Source organism: Poecilia latipinna, unplaced genomic scaffold (assembly GCF_001443285.1).
Source record: "Poecilia latipinna isolate Pla-1442-1.1 unplaced genomic scaffold, P_latipinna-1.0 Scaffold1281, whole genome shotgun sequence".
NCBI lineage: Eukaryota > Metazoa > Chordata > Actinopteri > Cyprinodontiformes > Poeciliidae > Poecilia > Poecilia latipinna.
This window is the reverse complement of record NW_015113897.1, coordinates 1-13129: the sequence shown is the minus strand read 5'-3', so window position 1 is coordinate 13129 and position 13129 is coordinate 1. Positions and strand designations below refer to the sequence as shown.

The 13129-nt window shown below is 39.2% G+C and overlaps 3 protein-coding genes across 3 annotated transcripts in view; 2 read left to right on the top strand and 1 right to left on the bottom strand.

Moving 5' to 3' along the window:
• Positions 1-478, bottom strand: part of LOC106961248 (cytochrome P450 2J2-like) — a 9568-nt gene extending 9090 nt beyond the window's left edge. Inside the window, exon 1 of the mRNA XM_015054840.1 lies at positions 103-478. Within this exon, the coding sequence (XP_014910326.1) occupies positions 103-285 (183 nt within the window). The 5' untranslated portion in view covers positions 286-478. The remainder of the gene's footprint in view (positions 1-102) is intronic.
• A 1001-nt stretch (positions 479-1479) lies between these two features.
• Positions 1480-8050, top strand: LOC106961243 (cytochrome P450 2J6-like). The gene is made up of 9 exons (XM_015054831.1): positions 1480-1710; positions 2458-2620; positions 2719-2868; positions 3574-3734; positions 3916-4092; positions 4172-4310; positions 4414-4601; positions 5459-5600; positions 7165-8050. The coding sequence occupies exons 1-9, from the start codon at positions 1510-1512 to the stop codon at positions 7338-7340; spliced, it is 1497 nt and encodes a 498-aa protein (XP_014910317.1). The 5' UTR covers positions 1480-1509; the 3' UTR covers positions 7341-8050.
• Positions 8051-8939: 889 nt separating this feature from the next.
• LOC106961249 (cytochrome P450 2J1-like) lies at positions 8940-12820 on the top strand. Its single transcript, XM_015054841.1, has 8 exons — positions 8940-9201; positions 9635-9797; positions 9919-10068; positions 10217-10377; positions 10693-10869; positions 11701-11839; positions 11967-12154; positions 12644-12820. Exons 1-8 carry the CDS (start codon positions 9001-9003, stop codon positions 12803-12805), a joined length of 1341 nt encoding a protein of 446 aa, XP_014910327.1. The 5' UTR covers positions 8940-9000; the 3' UTR covers positions 12806-12820.
• Positions 12821-13129: the final 309 nt, after the last annotated feature.

The following is a 13129-nucleotide window of genomic DNA, read 5'->3' as shown; positions in this document are numbered from 1 at the left end:
TGACAATTTAATTTTTATCATGACATTATGGAAAATAATGAACTTTATCACAATATTCTAATTTTATGACCAGCACCTGTATAAACAAGCATTCTCGTTCACCTTCTCCATTGTTTTGAAGTCCAACGGCGTTAAGATGTTTCCTACAAAAGGTGCAGCCCAGGGTCCCGGTGGAAAGTTGGGAGGCCTCCAGTTTTTCACAACATCAAATATCAGCAGGAATACAAACCCTAGCAGAAGCCAGCCGGTAAAGTCCATGCAATCAAAAAGAGCTTGGAAAATCATGGTGAAGAAAATTGTAAGAATGGCCCGGCTAAGATGAAAATTGAGCTTGTTCTTGCAGTTTGTTCTGTGCAGAGTGTGCTAAGACAGGAAGGCAGATGTCGAAGAAAAAGAAAAAAAAAAACCTGGCTCCAGTAGAGTTATGTAATACTGGTGGCCTCTCTGGACCCGTTAACAGGAATAAACACGCCCAGAGTTGATAATGTTCCAGACAACTGCAGACTGGAAGAATGCATAGTGCACCGGGGTCAGTAGGCAGTCCTAATAACTTAACCAGTTTTGGATGACATGTTTTATTATGCTCCATGGCAACTTTTATTTTTTATTTTTAGAGACTTTTCAAAGCCATCCATGTGTAAGAGCTCAACATTTTAGCACAATCATTAGCAGATATGACAATAGAGAAAATGGTTCATTCCGGTGCTGTCATACAAAGAAAAGAAGTCCAGGGTTTAAATTAGTGATGCTGACTTGCAGAAAGAAAGTCCAAAGTTCGACATCCGTCCTGATGTCAGGACGGTCCATACCATGACACTGCAACAAACATGATTAAAATATCCAGAATTTAATTTAGCAAAATGTTTTCACATGACTGAACATAATCTGAACAAATACACATCAGTCCATCACTTTTCTGCACCCATTTTCTTTTTATAAACAACCAGAGTCGACTCAGCTGTAAAATGACAAAAATTAAATTAATTGGATCAGGTTTCTGGTTTATTGTCTATTCCTGATCAACAACAACAAAAAAAACAACTCAACACAATCAAACAGTCTCACATACACTCCTTCATGTGGTCCGACAGGTCCAGGATCACCTAAACAAAACCATGGAGAATATCTAAACCCCACACAGAAAAACCAACAAAACTTAAGTACAGACAAAAAAACTTCTTGATTTTAGGTGATTTTCATTGTGCGGCCCAATAGAAAAAGATAAATTATCGGAATCGTGTTTTTTTTTAAAAAATTATGTTTTTCAGAAGCCGTGAAATACCCAATTATGGCACAAACTGACTGACTGCACATCCAGCAAAAATCTTATTTTACCAAAAAATAAATAAAAAATATGAACAGCAAAAATGTATCTCTTTGATTAAAGCCGACCCAAAACACACCTGTCACTTATAAAAGTGCAGAAAAGCTTTTATTTTGAAAGTGATATGGACTCTGTAGTATACCCTCATAACCCGCCCGACTGAGTTGTAGTAGAGCAGTGAAGAGATGGAGGCAGTACAGCATGTTCTGGGTTTAGACTGGCTCGACACCAGGGCTATTTTAATTTTTCTTTTCGTTTTTCTGCTGCTGAGCGACGTTTTGAGGAACTGGAAACCGAAAAACTTTCCTCCTGGACCGCTGGCTCTTCCATTTATTGGAGATCTTCACCGCATCAAACCTGCCAGACTTCACCTGCAGTTCTCAGAGGTGAACTGCTGACATAGGCAGAAGTGACATTACAATCATTTATGTTTTTATACGTATATTTTAATGAAATAATCAAACTCATAATGTGGAACTATAGAAGTTTGGCCTATTGCTATATATTAATATAGTAATACTTTATGGACTAAAATGGGCATTTAAATATAACATTTTTTTAATATAAACACTGAAGAAAATTCAGAGTAAATGCAAATGAAATATGGACCATCATCTGCAGATCGACTTGATAATATTGACATAATATTTTTAACATCCCAAATGCTTTGGAGAAAAAATGAAAACTCACCATAGATAAGAGAAAAATATTGGTTGCAGCTGTGTTTTGACACGAACTGATTGTGAACTTTAATGGTTGCTCTATCATTTCTGTGTCACTCCTTTTATAGCTTACTAATAAATGACACATGATAAATCATGCAGTGTTTGCACAGGCTCGGTAAGCCTGTGCAAACTGTGTTTTTTTTTTATGGCAGTGTTTATGCCATAAAAAACATCTATAACATATTTCTTAAAGAAAAAAAAAAGGCAGGAACTGTTTTTGTGGAAATGAATTTACTTGAAATCCTATTTGTAGGTAGTTGTACTCTGACATTTGAACTTCAGGTCCATTTTCTGTGGATTTGTTTACTCTGCACTATTCAGCTGCCATCATGTTTGTAGGGAGAAGTAATTATTCAAGCGGGCCTGAAAAACACTGCAGCGAAATTCTCATTAGTTCTCTTTCTTCAGCTTGCAGAGAAATATGGAAACATTTTCAGCCTGCACATCTTTGGGGGCAGAGCTGTGATCATTAATGGCTACAAACATGTGAAAGAGGCGCTGGTCCAAAAGGGAGAAGACTTCATAGATCGCCCCAACATTCCACTGTTTTCTGAGTTTTTTGAGAATAAAGGTACATTTATATATTTACACTTGGATCGTGGATGTAGTTCACGAATATCTGACAACCCAAACTTAAATATTGACGCTATTTGTTTCTTTTTCCATCAGGTCTTGTGATGTCTAACGGTAATCCGTGGAAAGTGCAGAGGAGGTTCGCTCTTCATACGCTGAGGAACTTTGGTCTGGGAAAGAAGACAATGGAGCGATACATCCAGCAGGAGTGCCAGTATCTCACTGAGGCTTTCTCAGAACAGCAAGGTCTCCACAAAGATTTATTTTCACACTTAAATTGTGTCCCTACCATTTTTATGTTAGACAAGGTATCTTGGTAAGCCTGTGCAAACTCTGCGTACAGTTTCCTGTACTTGGAAGACAGGAATGCCACCTGGTGTGTCTGCTGCTGCAGACCCTCTGCTACATCACGTTAATGATGCTGAGAGACACTGAGAGATGACTGTGCTCGAACTCAGACAGCGGGTTCAGAAATACCCCAACCCATTTCCCCAACAACAGCAATCATGCCACTTCCAAGTCACTTGACCCCCTTTTCTTTTCCATTCCGATGCTTGAGTTAAACTTCATCAAGTCATCTTCACAGCAGCTAATATCGTATAGGCATTGTAGTAATATGAAATGTTACTACATTTCATATGTAGTATGAAATGTAGTAACATTTCATACTACTATGAAATGTAGTATGAATTACTATTCAGATAGTAATTCATCACTATCTGAATTTTTTTTCAGCTTCTGTCGATCTTGTGAACTTAAACTGGTGAACCTTTCTTGCTCCCCTGACGCTTGAGAGTTTTACAGTATTCATAAAACTCCGTATGAATACAGAGATCTACTGTCAGATCTCTTGAAGAAGCTGGCTGTTAATTTGCCAAGCTAGAGCTTTTTCTGCCCTTTCAGATATTCACTCTTTTAACAAAAGGCCTTCATTCTTTCCATTCTCCACAGATAAGGTGTTTAATGGCCAGGCACTGATCAACAACGCCGTGTCCAACATCATCTGCTGTTTGGTCTTTGGGAGTCGATTTGAGTACAACGACAAGCAGTACCAGACTATCCTGAAGTACTTCAACAATATAATCCTCCTACAGGGAGGTTTGTCAGTTCAGGTACGCCTTCTCTCTAAAAACACATCTCGTTTTATAGCAAAATTGTCCACATGCAATTTTATACTTCAGCCTTGAAGGTTCTTTGGATCTATCCAGTCAACTTATGTTTTTATTTATACACTTGAGGTAACATTGAAATTATTTTTAAAACTATTTTCACTACATTCATCTTTCTGTTCAGATTTTCAACTCAATGCCCGGGCTGATGAGGTGGGTGCCTGGACCACATAAACAAATATTCACGCTCTTGCAGAAGCTGATTGACTTTATAGACATTCGGATCAAGGAACACAGAGAAAACCTTGATCCGTCGTCTCCCAGAGACTACATCGACGCCTTCCTCATAGAGATGGGAGAGGTGAGTCTTCTGTTCGCTCTCAAATATCCTGCACGCATGGTAAACAGATTCTCGCAGCTGCCTCTGGTGTCTTTGGTAGAAAGAGGACAAAGATTCTGGTTTTGATCTCTTCAACTTGAGCGCTTGCACTCTGGATCTGTTCGGTGCTGGAACTGAAACTACAACCACCACGTTGAACTGGGGGCTGCTGTACATGATCTACTACCCTGAGATTCAAGGTTCGTATCATCTTTAATTACCTTTAAATTGCACTGAATCTAGAACGACTTTCTCCATCTCTGTGCAAAAACTCATATTTTACCTCGTTTTCTGTGTGTTCAGAGCGAGTCCAGGCTGAGATAGACGCCGTGGTCGGTCCATCCAGGCAACCGGCGGTGACCGACAGAGAGAACATGCCCTACACTGACGCCGTCATCCACGAAATACAGAGGATGGGAGACATCGTCCCACTGAATCTAGCACGACTTGCAAACAAAGACACCACTTTGGATAAATACTTTATCCCAAAGGTACAGTTAAAAAAAGTTACAGATAAAAGGTTACTGACATCTATTCACCTGGAAAGGGTTAAAAAGCCGCTTTTAAGATTTGCGGATTTGAATGAACAGCAATGAGAATCATATCTACACATAAAGCAGAAGTGATCCTATCCAGGAGTGGCTGCTCTACAGAGCTGGGTAGTAACTAGTTACTTTTACTCAATTACATTTACTTTTTTTTTTTTAAAGTACTTTTAGGAGTATTTTAACTAGACTGTACTTTTTACTTGAGTAATTTTATTATGAAGTATCACTAATTTTAATTGAGTAAAATTTCTGGATTCTCTACCCACTGTGAGTAACTTCACTGAATGAAGAACAAACAGGTTTTAACCAAAAAACAAACCAAAGAAAGTTTCATTTGTTTTTTATTAAAAGAAACTGATATGGAAAAAATATATTGCCTAGTTTTACTTTTTGTTACTTAAATGAATTATTGTTATTTTCATCCTTAAAATATCAAAATTTCCACTTAACTATATTTTGGTCCATCTGATGATGTAATTTTTAAATATTAAAATTATCTAACATCCGTTCATCCATCTGTCTGTCCATCCATTCATTCCCACTTGCTTTATCAGCTAAAATTAATTAAATTAAATGAGTTTATTTGTTTCTTCTTTTCATTAAAACTTATTTCATTCAGTCCAGGGAAAGAGCAGCTATATCTAATTATCTTTGGCATATCATTGAAAATTAACATTTCATCTTATAAAACGAAAAACCTTAAAGTAGAGTAGGGATCAAACTTGTCTCTGTTTGTCTGCTGGCTTTGAACTCACAACTAATGTTATTGATCCTTTTTACTGATATTTTCTAATTCTCAGGGAACCATGATTCTTCCGACGCTTCACTCTGTCCTCCATGATGAGTCCATGTGGGAGACGCCTCACTCCTTCAACCCTCAGCACTTCCTGGACCAGGACGGTAAATTTAGGAAGAGAGAAGCCTTCATGCCTTTTTCTGCAGGTCAGTCGTTTGTTTTGGTCCTTCACAGTCGAGCTCTCTTCTATGTCTTCAAAACATACAAACTGACAGAGCAAAAAATAATTACTGGTTTTTGTAATCGGTTTAATTTCATAGGTGCACAATTGAGAAACTTTGTGGTCAATTTTTGTTCTGTCTATTTGCTCTGTACGCAGTCCAGCCAGCTTGTGCTGACCCTGTGTGCACTTTTATGAGTTTTTTTTTTTTTTTTTTTTTTTTTAATGTTTTGTTTTGGAAATTGATGGTTTGATGGGACAACACCCCCACTACCACACTGTCCGACTGTGACATTTTCTGCATAGTCTTATCATATGAAGTTGGTTCTGGGTAGATTCCCTCATTCACTAATTCAAAACTCTCTCTCTCTCTCTCTGCTGAAACGGTCTAAATGAACAATTTGCATCTCAGTTTCCTTTTAAAGCTTCTCACAGTTTTTGTCCTTCCTGTGACTTTTTTTTAACTCCTCACTGATACTGAAGAAAGTTAACTTTCCTCCTTCAGTAACAACTTCCAGACTGAAGAGTGTTACAGAGCAGAGTTTACGTGTTGTGAGTTCACTGAGCAGAAATAGCTAGTCAGGTTTCCCATCAGTCACCACACTGAGCTGATCCAGCTAAAATTGATCCGAAACAGGAAACCATCTGATTTTTTTTTTAAGCCTCTCCAGGTTAGATGTTAGCTGAGGCCTTTCTGTGTTGAGGTGACACGTCCTGCTTCTGCATGTATCACATGTTTCTGGGTTCTACAATTTCTTTCCACAGGCTAAACTGTGAATCTAAACAGCCCTTATGTTTGAGAGTGAGCCGGTGTACAGGTAATTGTTTTGTTCATATCTGTGTGAAGACCTGCTAAAGATGGGCACCACCTTCTGAGCAGCTGGAAAAAGCCTCCTGGAAATGGTTCAGTTGGAGGGGAGTATTATGTCGTGAACTCAGTAAGAACCAGAGAATCCTAAGTAGTTACGTGAAGCAAGTAGAAAGCTCTGAAAAATAGCAAGTGCGTGCAGGACCTCTATTTACATTGTGCCAAAGTAAACAGAAGGAATGAAGCTCAGCAAGGAAAGATTAAACACCAGATTGTGTTTTGAAAGCGAACATCTGGAAGCACTTTAGATTTCATAAGTTCATTGGGACACGAAAACTAAACTAAATGAGTCATGTCAGGCTGGTTAAGCATGATCGGCATTAATTAGTTACTTTGGTAGCAAAACAAATATAAGCTGTAGATACAATGATCCATTATCTGCAGACTCAGCAAAAAGTCTAACATTAAGTAAACGATTACCAAGCCCATGTTGCTCCTTCAGTTACGGATAACAAGCAAAAATGGAGTAATGTTCATAGCGTCTTGAGTTTGAGTTTCGCTCACCTCTGATCCTACAAGCACTCGTATTTTAGCTGCAAAATCCCAAATGTAGCAGTAGGGGGCGCAATCCATAACCTTCCAGCATGCAACTTCACCTGATGACCTCTCACCCTAATTTGCTATGTTCTACTTTTTCTACAGTGTGACGATAAACCTCATCTCCTGCATTTTTGGTTTTTAGGTAAACGTGTGTGTCTCGGGGAGCAGCTGGCCAGGATGGAGTTGTTCCTCTTCTTCACCTCCCTCCTCCAGAGGTTTAAGTTCTCCGCTCCACCTGGAGAGCAGCCCAGCTTGGAGTTCAAACCGGGAGCAACTCGCACTCCCAAGCCTTACCGCCTCTGCGCCGCGCCCCGCTGAGCTGAACACAGCCTCTCTTTTCTTGTATTACATTGTGCAAAGAAACAACAGCCGTCAATCCTCTGAACATTAAAATTAAGCAGTCCAGTGTTTCTTTATTACCAAAAAACAGTATTATATCTCTTTATGTACAATCAGTTTAACAATTAAAATTTGTCTTGAAAATTTGTTTATAGAAAAACATCAAATTTTCATGACTTTACAAATAAATGGTGTTGCAGTGTCTCGTATTCACCTAAATATTTTTTGATTCATCACCTCCACCAAGCCTCAAAAATGTCATCTCATTCATTTTTATGCTGGGGCAATAAATGCAACAAGTTCCTTTAACTCACAAATCTAATGAGGTGACTATTGCTTCTAAAGTTTTAGTAGAAATAAAAGAAATGTTGCATTTGTGTTATTTCTTAAAAAGGACAATGCATTTAAATGAACTTGGTTTGCACTCTACAAGTACCTGAGCATTTTGCCCTGTAGCCAGAAACCTTTCGTGAGTCATGCTTTGAGGATTTCTTTTGTAACCTGGACTTCTAAATCCAGCATCGCTCTGATTTTAATGCGAAATCTTTGGCCCATATCCCAGCATTATACATCAATCCATACTCTCATTTTAAAATGTATAAATTACATTTCATGTTTGCTCATATTTGGTCTGTGCAGAAAGATACGTTTCTCTCCGTTGTGGATTGTAAAAATAAACGGAAACTAAGGATACCTCCTCCCATTTCCTCTGTTTTCTAAGAAGGGGCACAGCCGGGGGGCTAGAGAACAGGGCGAGTGGGACGGGTCGCTCAGGGCCTTTGAGTCCAAACAACAAGCAGCCGATTTAAAAGCAGCCACAGAAAACTCAGCAGCAGCTGACCGGTGCATCTAATTGATCGAAATAGCTTGAAATTTACCTGAAAGATGCTTTGTTAAAAAGCTTAACCTTTAACAGAGATGTAGGTGGTGGCAGGCAAACTGGGTGAGAAGCGACTGTGAGGAAGTTACATAACAGTTTCCCCTCCCAGGACTCTCACAACAACAGGAGAAACATGCGGGAGCTGGCCCTGCTCCAGCTGGTTGCAGAGGGGGAAACTATGCAGCATGCATCCATGTTGTATGAAGATACAGCAGAGCCTGGACAATTTAAACAAAGCACTTTTTGACTACGATTTCTCTGCGGCTGTGTGGAGAATGTGTGCTGCTTGAGGCCATCAGTATGAAGGTGAAACAGACTGAAGACGAGTCGTACGGGAGAATATTTAGCAACATAAAAAGAGAACGTCATTTTTTTCTCTAAAATTGTTGACTTCAGTCTTTCATACCACATGTATTAATCAAGTCAGAGGTAGAAAATGAGTCTTTCTCCATGTTTTTTTTTTTTTTTTAAATCTGAACACAAACATAGTTAATATAAAATGTAGAGGATCAAGAGCACAGAACTTCAGATTACAGAACGAAGCAGAAACATAGAGGGTTGTTAATGTTTTTATTACAGCTTTTATGTTCACCACCTTTGTCCTATTTGCAGAGCATGACGTGTTTACTCGACAGTTACTCACAGTGCATAATAATTTTATTACCGGTAAACGGAATGGTATATATAAAAAGATTCAGAGATTCTTGAGTGTCATTCATAGCTGATCTCACAGAGCTGCACCTGTGTTAGCAGAGCACAATGGACGCTTTATACGGTCTCCTTGGCTTTGAGTGGCTGGACACCAGGAGCGTCTTGATATTTTTCTTTGTGTTTCTGCTGCTGAGCAATATCTTAAAGAGCAGAAAACCAAAAAACTTTCCTCCAGGACCACGGCCTCTGCCGTTTATTGGAGATCTTTATCGCATCAACCCTGGCAGACTTCACCTGCAGTTTTCAGAGGTACAGTTAGAGTTCCCACATGGGCAGAAATTTGATGCTCTTCCTCTTTTCTCCTTTGTTTCTTTTTTTTTTAAACTTTCCTTATTTAGACCTTCATGAACTCAACCATGGTGATATATTAAGTGTTCAAATGTATCTTTGATCACATTAATTTATTGTACCATCAAACAATTTTTATAATCAAGAAATTAAGTAGTGTGGCTGCTTCCTGTGCTGCAAAATGAGGTGGAGAGCACAGCAGGATAGATGGATGTCTGGGTTTCCCTGCTGGTCCTTTTACCCTCGATGACCTGGCCTTGCATGAATGGAAGACAATGGATGAATAAGTTCAAATAGTCCTGAATTTTGGACAAACAGTAAAACTTGTTCCTCAGGCAGTAACTGTGTCTCAATGTCACTTTGTTGAAAACAGAAATCTGTTGTCTGTGTTCAGTTTGCAGAAAAATATGGCAGCATTTTCAGTCTCGATATTTTTGGAGGAAGGACGGTGATCGTTAACGGGTACAAACATGTGAAAGAGGCCCTTGTTGAAAAAGGAGAGAACTTCGTGGATCGCCCCACCATTCCACTGTTTTCTGAGTTTTTCAAGAACAAAGGTGCTGGTGTCTCATTACATCCCTGTTGATTTCTTTCTAAGTCACTCTTTCATGTTAAGCAATATCATTTGTATCTGGCTCCACGAAACTCAATGTTGACACAGTTTGCTATTTCTGAAAGGCCTTGTGATGTCTAATGGTAATTCATGGAAAGTACAGAGGAGGTTTGCTCTTCATACTTTGAGGAACTTTGGTCTGGGAAAGAAGTCCATGGAGCGATACACCCAGCAGGAGTGCCGATATCTCACTGAGGCATTTGCTGATCAGCAAGGTACAAAACAACCAAACAATCAAATAAAAAAAATTTAATTTGTCATTGCTGCAGTTTTGCATAATTTTTCATCTTCTTTTTATTCTGTTTTTTTTATGTATATTACTCCTTGGCTTTATTTAGCTTGCAGTCTGTTATTATTTCAAAGGCAAGGCGTTTAATACCCAGACACTGATCAACAACGCCGTGTCCAACATCATCTGCTGTTTGGTCTTCGGGAGTCGATTTGAGTACAGTGACAAGCAGTACCAGACTATCCTTCTTGACTTTAATGAGATTATGCGCTTACAAGGAAGTTTTCTCGTACAGGTCAGCCTTCTATCCAAAAAGTGTTTTTTACAAGCATTGAAGATGAAAGTCTTTTATCTGAGCTGCAGCCTAAGAGCGACAGAGGATTGGAAAAGTGTAACTTTGTCTGCGACTGCACCGTCATTCTCAGTGCTGTGGAAAAACACAATGCACCTTTCAACAAAAAACATACAGTTTATTTAAAATGAGTACAAGTGTCATCAAAACACATTTAAAAATGCTATTGCTATTAATTGCTATTAATGTATACCCATATTATATTAGCATTAAAACTATTTCTTACATTAAAAATTATGCATCTTCTTTGCTTTTCAGATTTACAACACAATCCCCTCAGTAATGAAGTGGCTGCCAGGACCTCATCGACAAATCTTCAGTCTCATAGAGAAGGTCATTAAGTTTATAGAAATTCGGATCAAGGAACACAGAGAGAACCTTGACCCGGCGTCTCCAAGAGACTACATCGACTCCTTCCTCATAGAGATGGGAGAGGTGAGTTTTGGGTTCCTTTATTCATTACGTGAGATGTTCAATGTCTTGAGTATGTTTTATCTTCGATTAGCCAAAACTTTCTTGAATTATTTGATCAGAAGTTCCCATCGGTTCCTGAAAGCCTCTCAAATGTTATTTTATTCATTTTCCATTTGTTATCTACAGAGCGTAACAGAATCCTCTCATAGGGATGAACCACATCTACATTCTACAGAGGAAAATAACTTAACACATGCAAAAACATGCCTTTGAACATAATTTTGAGAGTTCTTTATTGCTTTTAAATGTTTCACATTTTGTCATCTTACAATCACAGACCTCCATGAACTTTATTGGCTTTTGTGAGTTTGACCAACGCATGATAGAGCACAATTGCAACATAGCAGGGAAAAGATGAATGGACTAAAATTTTTATTAAATGTCCTTTTGTTTTTCACAGAGGAAGTTGTGCTTGAATTTATATTCCATTATTTGAGTCAATAGCTTGTGGAAACACTTGTTCCCCAACTACAACTTGAAGTCTTGTGAAATTTCTTTACCAGCTTCACACATGTAAGAAAAATTTGGCCTGAGTTTTCTTTACAAAACAGCCTAAATTCAGTCAGATTTGATAAAGAGTGTCTGACAACATCAGTTTTCACGTCTTACTAGAGGGCCATATTCCTCATTTGGTGGCACACATTCTTCTGTACAGAGACATTAAAGTCTGCAAAAGTATAAAACAACATTGGAAACTCTGGTTAAGTAAGACATTGGAGGTGGTTTAAAATGCTGGAGCAGCAATATAAATATAGTAAACATTTAAACGCCTGTCTCTGGTGTCTTTGGTAGAAAGAGGACAAAGATTCTGGTTTTGATCTTTTCAACTTGAGCGCTTGCACTCTGGATCTGTTCGGTGCTGGAAGTGAAACTACAACCACCACGTTGCACTGGGGGCTGCTGTACATGATCTACTACCCTGAGATTCAAGGTTCGTATAAGATAAATATCTTAAACAAATCTGTTGCTGTTGCATGCATCTCCTCAAACCTTTGTGTTATGTGTTTATTGGGAGAAATCATGTACAAGATAGAAAAACTAGTTTTCATTGTGTTCAGAGCGAGTCCAGGCTGAGATAGACGCTGTGATTGGTTCATCCAGACAACCCGCCATGTCCGACAGAGAGAGCATGCCCTACACTGACGCCGTCATCCACGAGATACAGAGGATGGGAAACATCCTTCCACTGAATGTGGCCCGCATGACGACCAAAGACACCACCCTGGATAAATACTCGATTCCAAAGGTAACCCACATTATTTCATTTAGAGTGTATATTAGGTATTAAATATCAGACGTAAAAAAAAAAACATTGTTACCAAACAACACCAAGGTAGTGTATGAGGGCGACTGTGGCCCTGTGGAGTGAGTAGCCTAATTATTGCAATCCAAGAGTTGTGAGTCAAGGTCCAACTTCCTCCTGCCAAATGTTAATGTGAAGGTGCTAAACCCCAACTTTCCTACAATTTGCCTGTCAATCTATGAATCTGTGTGTTTGTGAAATCCATGAGGTAAACATGGTCCACTGAGGCTCGTTAAATGGCCGCCATGACTAGAAAAGTGTTATTTAAATTTAGTCAATTTGCCTCTTACACTACAGCGGTAACTAAGAAATATGGCAAGTGACTGTGATCTAAATATGCTTACAAGTTATACTCTGTAGGAAGCTAGTTAGAACCCTGTAAATGACAGTAGAGCACTGAGAAGAACATTTTTTATGTTTTTCTTTTTCAAGGGAACCTTGATTATAGCAACTCTTCACTCTGTCCTCCATGATGAGTCCATATGGGAGACTCCTCACTCCTTCAACCCTCAGCACTTCCTGGACCAGGACGGTAAATTTAGGAAGAGAGAAGCCTTCATGCCTTTTTCTGCAGGTAAATTTTTCTCTGTCTAAGGACCCAGCCAGCATGGATAGGTGGGCCCCACTTGGGTTTGATGTGGGCTACATGGGTTATGAGTGGGCATGGGTTTTATCTGGGCTAACTGTATGGGACCGATATGGTAACCTAAAATGGGGCCCACTTGGGCTGGCCCATTTGGGCTAAACATATGGGCCCCATTCAGCATTAATGTGGGCTAACTGTGAATGGGGCAGAAGTGGGCAACACTATGTGGGGCCCATGTAGTTTCAGTATCACGGGCCCAACATGGGAAGCCCATGTGGGCTGACCACATTGAACCCACATGAGATAAGTATGGGCTGACCGTACATGGGTTG

Bases quoted from the DNA above. Each gene is read 5' to 3' on its own strand.
- LOC106961243 (XM_015054831.1), top strand. From the start codon at position 1,510: ATGGAGGCAGTACAGCATGTTCTGGGTTTAGACTGGCTCGACACCAGG. The intron at 2,869-3,573 runs GTCTCCACAAAG...CATTCTCCACAG, and splicing joins GGCTTTCTCAGAACAGCAAG to ATAAGGTGTTTAATGGCCAG. The intron at 3,735-3,915 runs GTACGCCTTCTC...CTTTCTGTTCAG, and splicing joins AGGGAGGTTTGTCAGTTCAG to ATTTTCAACTCAATGCCCGG.
- LOC106961249 (XM_015054841.1), top strand. From the start codon at position 9,001: ATGGACGCTTTATACGGTCTCCTTGGCTTTGAGTGGCTGGACACCAGG. The intron at 9,798-9,918 runs GTGCTGGTGTCT...TATTTCTGAAAG, and splicing joins TGAGTTTTTCAAGAACAAAG to GCCTTGTGATGTCTAATGGT. The intron at 10,870-11,700 runs GTGAGTTTTGGG...TGTCTTTGGTAG, and splicing joins TCCTCATAGAGATGGGAGAG to AAAGAGGACAAAGATTCTGG.